Raw genomic sequence first — 16,964 nt, forward strand, 5'->3', positions numbered from 1 at the left:
ACAACAACAGAAAAGGGAGTTTATTGGCGCATCATGATCTTGGAAATCTTTGCTTCTTGAGAGGTTTCAAGTCCAAAACAGCTAATAAGAAAAATGCAAAATAAATAAAAAGAATACTGCAAAGGTTTGGATTCTTATCCCGATAAAATACTGTCAACAGAGGAACTCACGTATTTATTAAAAGAGGATTAGACCGAAATGCTTTATTTAATCATCTCCAAAACATCTCCAAAGAAAAAAAATCCAATTAAATTGGAAAAAACCCACATAAATAAATCCGGCGAGAAATGATAAGTGGATCTCAATCTGCTGCCCCGGCTTTTAACAAGATTTTGAAAGTTAAAGAAAACATTTGCCGTCTTCTGAGAGGGTGAATTTAAAGCTCCTTAATATGTCCCATGGGTCCTGTACTTCTGTTGTTATTTTTACACCATCGATCAGATATTTCAGACTAGGCGGCAAGTACTACTCTGATGTAATGAATATTATCAAGACAACAAAAGTTACAGTTTGACATGCACTATATATCTAATAATGATTATACATTTTATTGTAGGCACCTTACTTGAGACTCAAGGACACTGTACCAACATATACATATAGACAAAATACAGATTTAAAAGAAACAATGAAAATTAAAAACAATAAACACAGTGGTTGAATTAAACAACAACAGCATAAACTCAAGTTCAAAGAATAATTGTCTCTAGGGGGTTAAGTCGTTTAGCTTTAATGAATGATACATTCGGCTGTATCATCCATTTATTTATCCACGTCTTTGCTCAATTTCCATTCTGACTGTTTTTGGAAAACGGACAAACTGTAGAGAACCCAAGCAATGGAGAACATGCAATATGCTACTCAGGAAGAACTCGGTCAACCATCAAAAACAAACTGAAACCTTCCTACTTCTCATTATCTGCAATAATTTCCTTTTCTTGTCCAATCACCTGTATCAGATACTAATAGTGAATGACCTTGAGTTAAGTATACTACTTATATCTTAGTTTTATTTTTGTTTTCCTTTTAGTTTTATTTTTGTTTTCCTTTCATATTGATGCTCACATTTTTTTTTCAATCCCTACGCTGTGAGTAGGACCGGCTGCAACCAAGAGCAATTTCAGGGCAATTTATTGATCTCGAGGATCAATAAAGTCATTCTTATTCTGATTCATGTCAGGAGCGCTAACCACCATGCTGACCCTTAATGTCATACCACTTATATTGTGAGACACATATTAGCAGCTAGCTTCCTTTAGCAATGCCAGTAAAATTCGCGATTAAAGCGACCATATCCTGAAAAAGACCTCCACCTGTAACATTAGAAGCTGTTTCACCAAGATGCTTTAAAGCTAAAAATAAACCAGCATAGATCTTTTACAGTGAACTAAGGAGGGCATAACAGCAACAAATTATAGATTAATAGAATTCAAGCTTGGTTCAAAATGATGAACAAAGTGGTGAAACAAAAGCGCCCCAGGCTACCGAGTGGCCTTCCCGATCCCGTCACGCGGCGGTGTGTTAGGTTTGCTCAATTTCATTCGAAGGCTACGCCATAAAAAACGAAAGCAGGAAGCCACCAGTGAAATAAAAGCTATCTAGGTCGGGTTTATTTCAGAACCCCCCCATCGCGTTGAATCTCAACATGGCCGATGGCAATCGTCCGGGCCTGACCCACCTGCTCCGCCAGTCATTGTGAGATCACTGCAGTCATGACCGACGGCGTGAGAAGGCCGTGGGGGACACGTGCACATTCCTTCCGTCTCCCCGAGTGTCACAATTGAACCGATGAAGTTTTTTTTTTTCCTGGGAAAGGTGTATGATTCGCATAAGTGAGAAGCGGTGCTCTTCGTACTGTCTTCGACTGCCACCGTTTCCACCAAACACATACAAAAACACACACACACACACATACACTCATCCCCTTAAGCTCTTGCTGTCAGTTCACCTCATGACTAATGCTTCTTTCTCATTACCCAGAGTCCTGCTGTTGACTCTTCCACATCTTCATCTTCCCCCTCCACCCCTCTTCTCCTATCTTATCTCTCCTCCTTGCCTACTTGCTCTTATTGCCTCTGCTGTTTTCCCCTTACTCTCCTCAGCATCTTGAGGGTAAAATAAAAAAAAAAAAAAAAATGGATGCTGTTCCAAAGCTGATGTCAAGGGGGAGAAGCTCAGGATTGACGCTAATATCCTCCTTGCGGGAAGACCGGGGTGAGATTTACGCAGATTCAGCTTGTGCCGTGTTTTGGAGTTTGACAGAAATACCTTCTGTGATCCCCTTACGAGAATGTAATTTGTGCGATTTGCGGTGAAAACAGTGGAGGCTAGTGTGATCGGAGGACACCCATTGGAAAAAAAATGTTTGAATTGGCACATCCCCCTCTACAGGTCTTAGTCACCGACACCGGAGTCGTTTGGTGTCTTTCTTATTGGGAAAACTGAACAATATGGCAGACTTGAATAGGGTGAATTGCAGAACCATAGAATAAAATTAAAATTATATCAAAGAAAATAGTGTACTGAATGAGGCCAGAGACTGGATTTCAAAACCACAGAATAGAATACAATGTGAATAAAATAAAATAAAATAAAATAAAATAAAATAAAATAAAATAAAATAAATAAAGGTTGACCCTTTTTCCTGGAAAAATGCAAAAAAAATAAATAAAAACTCAACAACAGTACGATGAAATGCAATATGAATAAATAAATAAATGACCAAACAGTTGACCAAAAAATTATGTATTCTAAATCCCCACCACTAGAATAGATGCTGGAAACCTCGAGCCAGAGACAGGGTTTGGTTGACAAACCGATCGATTTCCGCCATTCGCGCTAACCGTCGCTCCACAGAACAAGCAATTAGCCTTCCCGACGTGAAAGGCAGATGCCGTCCAATCCGAGATTGCCAGGTGGATTGAGCTAATTGGAGATTGGATGCATTATAAAGTCAGGGGACAGATGTTTCCAAAGAGAGCGATTGTTTATTTTAGCTGTTTTTAAAAGCCAAGAAACTGGAGAGGCAGATCGAGCCGGATGTGGATCGATAGCGTGAACATCTTTGCGGACCGGGAGATAAGACTCTCGGCGAGATTTTGGCACGGTGTTGTTTGCCGCCTGTTCCGTGCCAACTTAGCTGCGCTCATTTGCCAGCATTTAATACGATGAATATAACATTAGAGGCCCTTCCTGGGATCTTCTCTTAGAAATCGACTGAACTATTTTTTTTTTCCCGAAAACCTGCCTGCTCTTGTGGAAAACACCCATTCGACCTATATCGGTTCAAGAACCGACAGCCCCTACAGATTTCAATAGCATTAATTTTTATTTTTTCCAGATTTTTCCGCATTTTCTCTCCTCTTCCCTTTCAGCGATGATCAATAAAGCAGGAAAAAATAGAAACGTTTCAATAAGAAGCGTACCTGGATAAAGGGGGAGATCCTGCCCTTTCAGTGCAGGAGGACTCTGATTGTGAAATTTCAGCCCAATGAAGGAAATATTGATTTTTTGACGGACGGCGGATAAAATGGAAGCAGCCAGAAAAAACAAAGCAAGAGTGGCGGGACGCCAACATAAATCTGGTTATTTATTTATCTTTTTATTTATATATTTATAACAGCAGAGGAGGCCACTTTTTGACGATCTTTGTCTCATCACGCAATCAAACACATATTGACTAGGTCTTGGTCTCAGATATACTGGACTCAGGATGAGGATGAGCTTATTCAAAACAAAGTAGGCCCTTTTGTTTTTTTATTTGTTTATGTATTTTATTTTTGTATTTTTATTTTTGTCACTGACACTTGGAGCTCTTACCCTGTCCCCCCTTTGCTAAGACTCATAGCTGAGACAAAGAGATGGAGATCTAGGTGAATGATCGTTTCCAAAGCAACTTAGCAGACTCAGGTGATACAGTTGCATTGGTTGGCAGACTCAACTTAGTGACCTCACTGAAACCACCACAGACTCAAATGACTCAGTAGAATCACTTCAAAGATGGAAGTAAGCGGATTCCACAGAAACTCCGCAGGCTCGGATAATAGCTTTTATTTGGTTCTGGACTAGAGTTAGCGGACTCGCCTTAAACACGATGGGGTCGGATTATTCAGTTGAATCAGTTCAGAAACTCAGAGGACTCAGTTGACTCAGTTCACAGTCTCGAGTCAATAGACTCCCTGGATTCATTTGATTTGGTTCACAGTCACACTTTAGAGAGCTCACAGGAGGCACTGCCGACTCAGATAATTTAGTGAAATCCACAAAATCAAGTTAACAAGCTACCCAGAAACAGAAACTCAAATGACTCAGTTGAATCAGTTCATTGAGTCAAGCTAGCAGACTCAACGGAAACACCGCAAACTCAGATGACTCAGTTGAATCGGTTCAAAGACTCAAGTTATCGACTCACCAGAAACACTGCGAATTCAGTGGATTCAGCTGATTTGGTTCACATTCTTGAGGTGGCAAGCTCACCGCAGACCCCGCCGACTCAGATGATTCAGTAAAATCAGTCCACAAATTCAAGTTAACAGACTCAACAGAAACACCACAAACTTAGATGATTCAGTCGAATCAGTTCACAGGCTCGAGTTAACTAGAACTAAGCTGATTCCTTTTACTGAATTCATTTCAGTCAGTGAATCAAAGAAATAAGTTAAAAATTGAGTTAACAACTAAAGTGCCATTTTTGTGATATGGTGACAGACATATTTTATGAATATGATCTGATGATTATCGTTATCAAAATGATTATTATGTTTTATAGCCAACAACACTGGCTGGGAGTGAACAAGATCAGGTGAAGTGGATTACAAACACACACTCACACACACACACACATTCAAGTTATATAAATGTGTATCTTGTTGGTCTTGTTTCCATGTCTGCACCCTCCAGTCTCGGTCTATGTCTTGTTCTGGGTTACTGCGGTCTCGACTACAACACCAGTATACAAATACATGTGTCGAGAAGAGATCAAACACAGAGGATCAGTCGACAGATTCGAATATTACATGGCACCTGAGAAAGGCGCCAAAGTTCTAGTGTGAACCTGCCCGGTGGAGGAACGTTTAGTATTCTTCTCTTGAATTTCTCCAACAAACACTCTTATCAGCCCTTTAACCACGGCAAATGCTCAGCGTAAACATGATAAATCTCAACCGTTCTCGAGAATATTAAATTGGCGTGATTGACGCCCCCAAAGTGCCGGGTAAGGTCGGCCGTCTGCGGCATCTCCATTCACGGAGATGAAGAGGGGGCGTGTCGGCCTCGGAGACTGAGATCCCGCTCCGGGAAAAGCGTGAGCGGAAAAGGCGGGGCGGAGGGGGGCACCTTTGTGTTGTTCGGAGGCGCCGCGGTGATTGGAATGAATGGCCTTGAGGAGCAGGAAAAAGAAAAAAACACTGACGCCACGAACGTCGTGCCGTCGTGCATGCCTAGACTAGAAAGTGAAAACGAGGAGATCCTTGATTAAGACCGAAGGCAGAGCGGAGGAGCCGGTGAAAACGCCGGCATGTTGCGTATTTTTGTCGTATATGGCTCAACCAGGCAGCTGAGCCACTGCAGATAAATTAACTGTTTTGAAGCTTCAGCTGTTTATATTCATATCACAAACAGTCTGGGACTGGGATTTAAGTGACCTGAACCATTTAGCTGCTGTCAAACTTAAAAAAAACACTGATATTGTGTCATGTAATTACACTCCAAACAGAAATAATGCATTTCTTTACAACAAAGCTGTATCTTATTGATTGGGGGAGGATGTGGTTGGTACCATCTAACGTACCTGGGAGAAAAATCGGAATATTTGAATGTGTGAAACATTTATATGTATGCATGAGGTGTTCTTTCACCAGGCTTGCGTGGCGCTCAGTTTTGTATTTTTTGGACTGAATTAAAAAAAAAAATGTAAAAAAGAAAGGGGGTTTTCCATCAGGCGCATCTTCTGGTGATGCAACCGCGGACAAGCAGATTGAATATGAATAAAGACGTCGCTGTTGGGAAAAAAAAGTGGAACCCCTGATTTGTACACACACACACACACACTCAACGGCGCCATCCCTTCTACATATTTTGGGCACTCGGAGATCGGAGCTGGTGATTTTCAGTACCGCTCTATTTTAACAAGAGCAGTTTTAGAGAGATGGGAATAAATAATAAATAAATAAATAAGTCTATTCATTTGCTGCAACTGGCTCTGGAGCCTTAGGCTGTGTTTGCAGCTAACAATATCTGCATGGCAGAGTAAGTATAATGGGCTCCTGAGTGATTTGGAAGAGGCTGACAGAGAGACGGCCCTTTTGTGCCGCGCGTGCTTGTTTGTCTATCAATTACAATGTCAATTAAACAAATGTATTTGGGGCTCCGGCACATCACTGGCAGGAAGTGTGCGCTGTCTGGAGAGCACCTGGAGAAGCCAAAATTTGCTCTGTAAATACCTCTTCCCTGCAAAATCTGAGTTTTGTGCAAAATTAAATCAGTCGGATTGTCCGTTAAAGCGCTGAGTCTTTATGAGCATCAATGATTGCGGTTATGAAATCATAAAGATAGTGTTCGGAGGGGGTTCTTGTCGCCCCTTGGGGCCGCAGTGTTAACCGGTGTCCAAGGACAAATACAAAGAAAACAATGTAACATAGCTGAAATCCCGATTTGCATTTCTTGAGGTCGGAACTCCTGGATGAAGAGGCGCTGATTCTCGGGGGGCTGGGGAGGAGGGGGGTGATAAGTGTCGATGGTTGCACGGGCGCCGGCGGGCGTGCCGTGGGCAAAATTCCAAGACAACGCAGCCTTGGCTTTCCGCGTAAACCTGAGCTACTGAACTCTCCAGGGGAACAAATCCATCCTTCGAAAATTACTGCGCTAGGATCGAACGCGCAGAATTGAGATGCAATATCAAATGAGTTGTTTAGACTTGAATCACACAGAGAGGTTTCATTTAATACAGACAGGATCATTACAAGCGGTACTGATATGAATTTAAGCAAGGGGGCGCTTATTGAATAGTAATATATGTAATTAAGTGGTAATTACACACTGTCCACTATGTAATAATCATTAAACACATGACTATGCATCCATGTCTATTTGCTGAAGTAGTATGTTACGGGGAAAAAAATTGTTAGGATGTTTTCCAGGACGTCTAAGCTAAGTGATCTTTGACCTTTGGGGTTTAAGATGCCTTGACAGTTTCACTGACCTTTAACTGACCAAATCTAATCAGTCCACACGCATGTCTGTGTCCGACCCAATGACACCCCCTGGGCTCTGAAGGGAACGGACGAGCGGTGACTCGACCTCAGGGGCCGCCAAAAAAGGCAGAACAAGCATAAGCTGGCCCCTCGGGTCCGCATGGAGCCGTGTGTAAAAATGCTTTCCAGAAAGCTAGCGGACGGAAATTGGAAGACACGGGAGCCTGTGGCTACGACACAGCGTCGACGTTTCGGGTGGAGGTGAAACAAGACATCGCCACCTTTGTCGCACCTCGGGCTGGATGCCAGGGTCGACCCGGATGAAGTCTGCCGCAGTGGCCCACGCACAACCGGTACAGACTACTTTCCGATTTGCAATGGCATCGCTTTCTCAACATTTTGAGTTCTCACCTGGCTTTGCCACGCCATCGCACAGTCAGCAGAGCCTGTCAGTCACGTCTCATTGTATTCTATAATACGACAAAATCGGTCTAGAAATGATATCGATTTGACATTTGACCGCTAAAAAAATATTATTGCTTGTCTGAATAACTTAATCAATTCATTTTATCCTTTTTCTTTATCCCTCGCATTAACCTCCCACATTAACAAACAAGCAAACACCAGATTGTTCTCATACGATGTTCCCTCGTTTTGTGTTTTGGAGTCGGCTGTTGTTGCGGCGTTTGTGCAACTGGGCCGCGTCTCTCGCGAAGACAAGGGGAAGATTTAGGGAGTCCATGCCATTGCCATAAATACCAAATTAATCCAGCGTGACTTCGGAAAACATTCTGCCTGGGACTTTTTTTTTTTTTTTTTCCCCTCAAATAAGCATGTGCAAAGTTGAAAAAGTTGCTTAACTCGTCTGGCTCAAGACAACTGTCCCCACTGAGAGCCAATTAAGCCCCTTTACCGAAGTATTCCTATTACTGGTGCCACGGAATTTTCAAAAATAAACTAGCCAACGCCAACACGTAAAACCAGCCGCAACGCATGGGCACGCCGCAGACGAGGAGTCCCGCGGCCCCTTCCGACAACTACTCCTACCTTCTAACACGATGAGCTTGGCGCTGGTGTTGATCTCGCCCACGCTGTTGGTCGCCGTGCACTCGTAGATGGCCTCGTCGCGGTGGGTCCTCAGGGGCTGGATGCGGAGCACGGAGCCCGACCCGTCGTCAAACTCGATCACCTGGTCAGGGAGGGAGAGCGGCAAGAGAGCGTTCAGGAAGGCGGAGACTTGGTTGAGTATTTCGTTGCTCCAGTAGAGCTAATGGCTACAATAAAACCCGAACTGAAGCTAATATGACATTATCAACTTTGGAGAAATTTACAAATTTAACGCCCGCTAGCCCTAGGGCGTAGGGATTAACAATGGATGTCAGCAGTGCGCCGAAAACAATTCAAGAAGTAATTAAATAAATCAATTATATATAAATATATATATACACACAGACATGCATACATATGCACAAACACACACACATATACGTATAAATATGTGTATTTACATATACATATAAACACTCACATGTACATACATACTACACACACATTCACGCACACATACATACATACATAAATATACATATATATATGTACATACACAAATATACATATATATGTATATTATATGTATATATGTATATATATATGGTAAGAAAATGGTATTTCTCCCAATCCCTTCTTCATGTATGTTCATGAAGTATGTGGCAGTTCTTTCCTGCATTCCTTCCAGTCATAATTCTTCTTTTCCTCAGCTTTTCATTTCAGTGCAACTATATATTTTTTTTATAGGTTGTATTATATGCAATATTCAAGTGGGTTGTTTTTACAATGTGTTTCATAAAGATTACTGCTAACAATCACATACTCAGTCGCAAGCTGTGATGGGTCATTTTCAAAACTAAAATTAATAAAACCATATCTGAGGTTTTCTATGCTGAAAGAGTGACTGATCAATCAGGCTTTAATATGCATTGAAAAATGATTTTACTAATTTGTAAAAAGTGATATAGTTCAGGTAACAGGAGGTTCCCTCATTTGGGAAATAGAACTTATATATGATTGATATGTATTAGAAATCAAAAAAAGTGTGTATTTCATGTTTCTTGTGTGTTTATATTATATATTATGTTTTACCTTTTTCATAATTTTTCTCAGTATATTAGGCCTTATACTTGAATCTTTGGGGTTTAAAATGGGATAGACTCAAGCCCCTCTCATGATCAAGAGTACAGACCAACATATGTAGATAATGAATGAATTAATATTCACCTATTAATTAATCTGTTAATCTGTTTTAACTATGGGCGCAATTATGTGATTTTGGGAGTTGAACAATAGGCTTGTCTTGGTTTGTGTTTGTTATAATTTAGGCTTTAACCCCAAACCATTATTATTGTACATATTTTCTTGCAGAATTTAATCAAGTGACATCAAGGGCTGGATCCAAGGGTCTGCTTTCGATTCCTGGAGGGAAAGAAGATGTTCTCCTATTATCGAAGCCTAACCAAGTAATTTTCTATTTCTTTGGGTTTCATCCAAGGACCTAAAGTTAACAGCAGCATATAGTTCTTTATTATGACCTGAAATAGTCCATTAAGCTGATTGGTTGTCGGTCCAGTGTGAGGTCTTGGTTCATCCCCTCCTCCACCCACAAGTGATTAAGAATGAACTTCTGCCGGACCCCCGGTCATTTCCTCAGGTCAAAATCAATCCGGTCCCCACGTTGCCAAAAGCTGAAGCGTGAAGGAAAAAGTGCGGGTCGTTGATTAGCCGCTGGGCTGCGGCTACATTTACATATCCACGCCAGACCTCCTGGGGACACTCTGCAAGGAAGCAGTCGTGCCGACCTTTTATTTCTCCGACAGCCGAGGCCGCTTTGCTTCAACTTTCGTCTAGTGTTTAATACCCGAATTCTCCATAAAAAAAAAAAAACAGACCGCACACCATGACAAGTCTAATTTAAGCAAAGTCTATCGAACTTTACGACTACCGAAACCCCTGGTTACCTGCTTTTCAGCTCAAAGCTTGCATACAATCAAGACGCTGGAAAAACAGGAAGAAGCATTGATAAAGAGTCCCATCATGAATTTTGCTGGTTTGGAAATTAACATCAGCTGCGCTGCGTGTGATTCGCTCGGAACCGCGTGACTGCCCAGTGCGGCAGAATGCTCGGCCGGGGTCCGGACAGCGCAACAGTCAGAGGTCGGGGTTAATTACGCCGCGGGGCTGTCGTTGACATCATGCGTAATACGTGTTAGCCGAGACATGAGGCGGGCAGGGAGGAAACAGTAGGGAAAACATAAGAAGGAGCCTCCTGATGTACTTTTACCTCCACTGACTCCATCAGGGGGTCTGAGGCGTACTCACACGAAACCTCAAATATTTCCCTTTTCATATTTTTTTCCTACCTGATCTGTCTTTCATCCTCAAAACTGAGTCTGCTTGTAATTCCATCATTTAGTTAGATTTCAAAAAATATGATGTAATGATAATCTAGTATTACAGTGAAGATATACAGTATAGGTCTACCATGTACAAAACGTCTGGCAAATCAAGTTTCAAAAGATGATCATCCCCAGAAGATTTGGTGGTTTAGCCATTAGCTAGTGGCTAATTATGCACATTGGAGCTGGAAGAGCCAGGGTTTAATCTAACTTGTTTACCTGTCAATCAAAAGGCAACAACTTTGATTTCTACACTCTAAAAAATGGAATATATGTACATTTCATTATTTATATGATTAGCGATTTGGAATTGATTTTCATCTTGGGAATGAATTTAGATGACACTGCCTGGATTGACAGTGCTTCTATAAACCTTAAGCTGCGTAATAATTTCATTCAATCATGCATTCACTCATTATCTTCCGGGCTTGGGCCAATATTCCTACTAATTTTTCATATGTCTGGGCATACAGACAACCTCTCTGAGCACACTGAGGACCACTGTGAGCAACATTAGAAGTGCATGTTGTGGCCACACAGCAGTATCGAACCCGGCATCATAGCTTCCATTTAGGATATTTTTCCATCAGAAAACTCGCTTACGACTTTAGCTTCGCTACTTTAGCTTCGCAGAGCAGACCTTTCTCACTCGAAAAAGTAAAAAATCTCACCCAGTTTTCACCCCTTGTTCCTCTATTTGCACATACTCCGACGGCAATGCTAACTTAAAAGAACCGCATTTCTTTTTTTCCTTTGGTTTGGTGAGTGGATGTATCACATTCACTGCCCGCTCATTTCGTCATGATAAGGGGTTAGCATGTTAGCATTAGCGCCACTTAACTCCGCCACACTGTTATTATTGTTATATAGCAGGTATGGACAGAGCACGAGCACAAGTACTGTCAATGTCGTGATTGGCTGTGTAGTGTAATTGCATCGTATCGTATGATTGGCTGGACACCCGTCACTCACAGAGTTACACAACAAAATGACACAGCAAAAAATGTTTGTTTTTGGTTTTTTTTTCAGGACCTTCAGTGAACCTACTTCTAACCTACTTCTAATCTTCTTGCTCTAATTGCTAGCCTTTGCACTGCCATGCTAGTCTTTATGATTAATATCATTACCAATGTTAATACACAAAAACAGACTGTATTAGAGGCCAGCTTTCATTAGCAGTCTCCAATGAACATTTTGAGTATTTTTGGCCTGAGGAAGGAAGACAGAGAACCTGGAAAGAATCAACAGGGCTGGAGAGAAAAAAACAAAACAAAAAACATGGTAATAATGATATCATTTTCAGCCTGTGATCTCAATGCTTTTTAAAATGTCTAGTTATTTATTTATTTTGTTATAGATTGGATTTTTCTTTTTTTTATAAACTACCACTTGTGTATTTTGCACATATCAAAATTCCCATTTAACACTCCAACAGAGCATATTCTCTTTGACAATTGTCTAGCAGAAGAACAGCAAATGATAAATGGTCTCAACTTATATAGCATTTTAGCATTAGCAACCTTACAGTTTTAAAACACCCGATGCTATATAGCATTCACCGATTCTCACACACACTCACACACTGATGGCAGCACAAGGACACTTCTTAATGGAGGAAACAGCAATGAAACCACCCACTCTGCGGACCTGGCCACAGCCGCCAGGAAAAGGATAAGACATCATAGATGGTCCAAAACTCCCAGACACGTGACAAGTGAACCCGCGATTGTGGAGCCATTTCCAATGAACTGTTATTTCGGAGCCTCTGATTACAAACGGCCTCTTGTGAATCACGTTCGTGTGACAGCTTGAACACTTCAGTGCCGGTCGCAAACTATTTTACTGCCCACTCTGATTCCTTTCCAATGATTTGCTAACAAGAGGTTGACTTTTGACGCAGAGTCACTCCGTGGCCTCATCTGAAATAAGATGTAAAAAAAAAAAAAAAAAAAAAACAAGGGGGCCAGAAATGTCATTGCAGCCCCCCCTTGATGACCTTTGATATAAATCTTACGGAGAGCATTATCTAAAATGAATAAATAAAACAAATTAATAAATTTGAGGATGGCTTGACTGGATGCCATGCAGCATCTCTACAGCTATTACAGCTATGCCTTTTGTGATCTAGGATTTATAATTATTATTGAATGCCGGTATTTTTACTCCACTGTTATTGAGTCCTTTTATTCATTTGGATTAAAAAAAGGGGGACAAATGAAATCCTGGCCAGTCTGTTGTGACGAATTGTTGCTTTTCCAGAACATGACGGATGTCTATATCGACTGTCGCCTGCCAGACTGATGAGTGTTTGTCTAATGTTGTTTTTTTTTCTTATTTCACCTCCTGAATAAGTTCAACGACCCGAGGGGATTTTTGTTTCCAATCTGTCGAATCATCTCGCAGTTCTTTTTCTTGTCAGACTCTGCTGACGGGATCGACGACAACAAAAACAAGGTATGAGGCACAGGTGTATGGCAAAGTGGAAAAAAAGTCCTGGGCTTCTCTCTCATTAAAAATAGGTATTTTTGCTGTACAGGAAGCTCACCAACTTCTCGTGCCATTTTTCAGATGCGCAGCTACATTGGCAAGGTGTAAGCACAGCGCATACGCGGACCGGAACGGCAACCGTACAGATCCGGTGGTTTCAGATAACACGTGAAGTTCGAAGCAGGAGAGGAGAAGGTTCTCCTCTGGAGCTGCTAAAACAGGAAGTAGCGTATACCATGCTGAGGTTGAGTGGATAGCAGGTATGTGTGGAGCTGGAAGGAACGGCGTGGGGGGTAAAGACTCACAGGTCAAAGCACGGGGCCTTTGCACTTGCGACTCGGCCTCTATAAATGGAGTAACCCCCCACCCACCTGCGCGCAGGGAAGCCGTCAGTACGAGTAACATTCCCGACATTCCGCGATTTTCAGGATGACATGAGCCAATTATATTGCGAGTCCGCTTGCAAAGGGGGGAGCAGTTTCCTTGCTCAGTTGTGAAGTGGAAACCGAGGTCTAGTTAGAAAGCAAAGTGGAGTCAACAGTTGTTTTTACTGATGCACCATTGGCAATTTGTGCTTTTTTAGTATTTTAATACAAAAAATACTAACCTAATACATTCTAATCACCAGAGACAACCTCACATTACGCATCTCCGATGCTGCACGAGCACAGCTTCATCGCTGCGATTACGGCATTGTGCTGGGAAACAACAGCCCCATTGCTCATTAAAATCCACTGGGTTTTGGCAGTTTGTGTTTTTTAGTATTTGAATACAACAGGGGTTAAAGTGCCTGGCTAACTGCACTGATGCTGTCCAATCACCGGACACACAAACAATCATCCATCCTTTGTAAGCACGGCTTCTCCGCGGCTATCGCCGTATGGCCCTGGGAACCTGCGGCTCAAATAGCTTAGCGACGTTTCTTAGTATTTCGCTTCTTTGTTTGCCGGAATAGCTTTTCAGGGTCAAAGCCATTCACTGACCAATTGTCGACAATGGCTACATCTCCCGAAGCATTTCCGTAGATAAAGAAACCCCTTCTGTGTAGTGCTCTTATCGGTCCTAATCAGATTAGCCAGTCGGCTATTGATTAAACTTGACTTCTGTTTTCTTTATTATGAAATGATAAAAAGCAAAAGTCAAGCGATTCTAAATGAATAGCAGCCTATTCAAGGGGAGACGACTGTCTCCGAGATCTTCCTGCCTCGGGGGGGTGGGGGGAGGCTGCTACGCCAGCACCGCGCTAACAGAGGGTAGCCATCCATTTGAGCGGTGCTGAGCAGACGGGTGGACAATAATTCCCATTACTCCCAATGACATAAAGCAAGTGTCTCAGTCTATGCAGGACTCCCGTCGCGTCACTTCACTTGAAGTCATCTGGGCTGGCTGGCAGCTAATGAGCCATCCCTCTATTCCGGGCTCCTGCAGGAGGGCTAAAGTAGTCCCGTTTCATTTAATGCAGTCACACGCGGGGAAATGTCCACAATCTGCTCACCTTTCTGCAGATTCTTAGAGAACGCAAGGGCCTCAACAGGAACCTTCAACTTGTTAGTATTTAATTATTTCTTCTCAAAATGCCATTGGAGAGCCATCAATTTGGATATTTTAAGGGGAACCAAATGAACTCAATGGCAATGCTATCAGGCATACCATAAAGGCAGGTTGTTTAACATACGGATACTGCAATCATGAGCAACGGGAATTAGATTGAGTCCTAAGTCACAAGGAGACCCTTCTCCTCTGCATCCAATGTGAAAAGAACAATCTTTAAGCAGCGACCGGCTACTTCGCTCCCTGCAGAGACACCCGGCTTTGAATAACCCGTTCGGCTAAATGAAACCAGTTTCTAAGTAGTGTTTACTTCTTAAGATGTCTTAAAATCATTTATATTACGAGTGCCAGTGTAACGGATCATCCCACAAAAAATAGGACAGAAAATGGGTCACATAAAGTTTTAATTTAGAAAAATGTGCAAGCTATCGACTGTGATTTGTTGAGTCGGGGCCGTGCCGGCCAGGAAAATTTCCTCAGCCAGAGCCGAGCATCTCATAGATAATCCTTTTTTTTTAATTTAATGAAAATGTCGAACGTTTAGGTGCTTATAAAAAAAAAAATAACATGGATTAATCTTGAAGCAGTAAACACTTCAGATGCAGGTTCGACATTATTTGCTAATCCCCCTTGCCTGCCAATACCCTTAAAGCACCGTTTTTGTACAAATCACTGAATTCATTATGCCGTTACTTGTTTTAAATTGATCACGACCGACAGCCGGTAGAAAGTGCAGTTAAGAAATGCCGAAGCAAGACCTCCTATCTGCAGCTACTACGAAAATGTCGCTTTCACCTTTCTGATGGTGGCATTTCAGATCCATGACTGCGTTTAGATTCCTAGCAAATGTATCCCCATGTTGTTATTTCAATCACGGCTAACGGTACTAGCTCTCAACGTTTTCCATTCGTGAGTGTGGAAACTAGGCCAATTTACATCCGCCGCAACTTTTTGGGGTATGCGTCTTATTATTTAAGAAGGTGTAGATAACAGAGAAAAAAAAAAGGAGTAGAGGAGTCTTATTGGGCTTTGTCATATAAATTAAATCACCCCAAAGGTTGAAATTGGTTGCAGGCCAGTGGCTAGACTTAACTCGCTGGGAAGACGACGTTGAGTTACAGATATTCATTAGGACATGGTTTTTGAGCATGCCGGTAATTAGTAAATAAATATAGCCTCTGGCCTTCATCTGAAGCCTCAGTGAGAGGCTCCTGCTCTCGACTGAAACGCTGTAATTGCAGGTATAAAGCGGCAACTTATAACCCGGGCTAGCTAATGAGCGGCGGAGGCGTGTCTGGCATACCAGCACATCAGAAGGGCGAGTCTTTCAGGGAATCCCGGGGCTCATACCTCAAAGCGCTGGGAGCTGACTTTCTTCCCTTTCTTCATCCAGGTGATTCGAGGTTTTGGTTCGCCCACCGCCTGGCACACAAAGGATGCGACACCACCCGAAATCCCTGTCTGGTCGTCAGGGGACTTGATGAAGCTGGGCATGCCTACGGGAAAAAGAGACAGTGATATCAGATGATGAGTTACGCCATGGTTTCGAAATGGTTTCGGGCAATTTTTTGGGATTTTTCATATTTCTACATTTAGCCACAACAGTACACTCTTTCAAAAAAGGTGCCCCTGTCACCACGCCTCGTCGAGAGCAATGCTGGTGAATTATACCCGAGCCCGTCCTTTTTCAGATCAAACGCAGCGGAGACGAATGGATGGCGAGCTTAAAGCGGCGCCCCTTTCAACAAGGAATAAACATGTATTATGCAGGAATACAGCGGAGGGTAATACTGCGTGTTATAGCAGTGGGGGAAGCAAAAGGCCAGTCAGCTCACATGAATGGCTCACAGTGATATTTGGTAGGCAGGTTATTTTTGGTCTCTTTAAAAGATACATTGCAAGCATCACCTGGGACCATAGCCAGAGCACTAATTAATCTTTTTTCTATTTTTTGGTGGCGGTTCTTCAGGTGGCTCCGATATTACGAACTGCCGTTATCCCAGTCCTGTTACTGTTATCAAGGTCATGTCAGACAACTTTTAAAAATAATTTAAAAATGGAGAATTTAACATCTGAACATCTGGTGTCCGATCTGGAATCCAATGTCTTGATTCTTCTTAGCTAGCATTGCTACATCAGGCGATATGGTAATTGGGGAGTATATTTATTCATTTGAAGAGGGTCACTGTTTGTGTTTGTGGCATTTTTTTGCAGTAAAAAATGAAAAAAATGAGAATATAACTGAATTTCTAAAACCTAGGAAGGAGCTAGTGAGAAACTTGAATCT

General features: G+C 42.1%; 1 protein-coding gene across 10 annotated transcripts in view; it reads right to left on the reverse strand.

Moving 5' to 3' along the window:
* Positions 1 to 16,964, reverse strand: part of ptprfa (protein tyrosine phosphatase receptor type Fa) — a 316,636-nt gene that overhangs the window by 242,403 nt on the left and 57,269 nt on the right. For all 10 annotated transcript variants that reach the window (XM_086146258.1, XM_086146275.1, XM_086146249.1 and 7 more), the window contains exons 3-4: positions 16,028 to 16,173; positions 8,238 to 8,379 (exon numbers count right to left, since the gene is read on the reverse strand). In XM_086146258.1, the coding sequence (XP_086002384.1) occupies positions 8,238 to 8,379; positions 16,028 to 16,173 (288 nt within the window). The remainder of the gene's footprint in view (positions 1 to 8,237; positions 8,380 to 16,027; positions 16,174 to 16,964) is intronic.

Source organism: Fistularia commersonii, chromosome 1 (assembly GCF_037954325.1).
Source record: "Fistularia commersonii isolate RoL2024-O1a breed Wild chromosome 1, RoL_Fcom_v1.0, whole genome shotgun sequence".
Classification (NCBI taxonomy): Eukaryota; Metazoa; Chordata; class Actinopteri; order Syngnathiformes; family Fistulariidae; genus Fistularia; species Fistularia commersonii.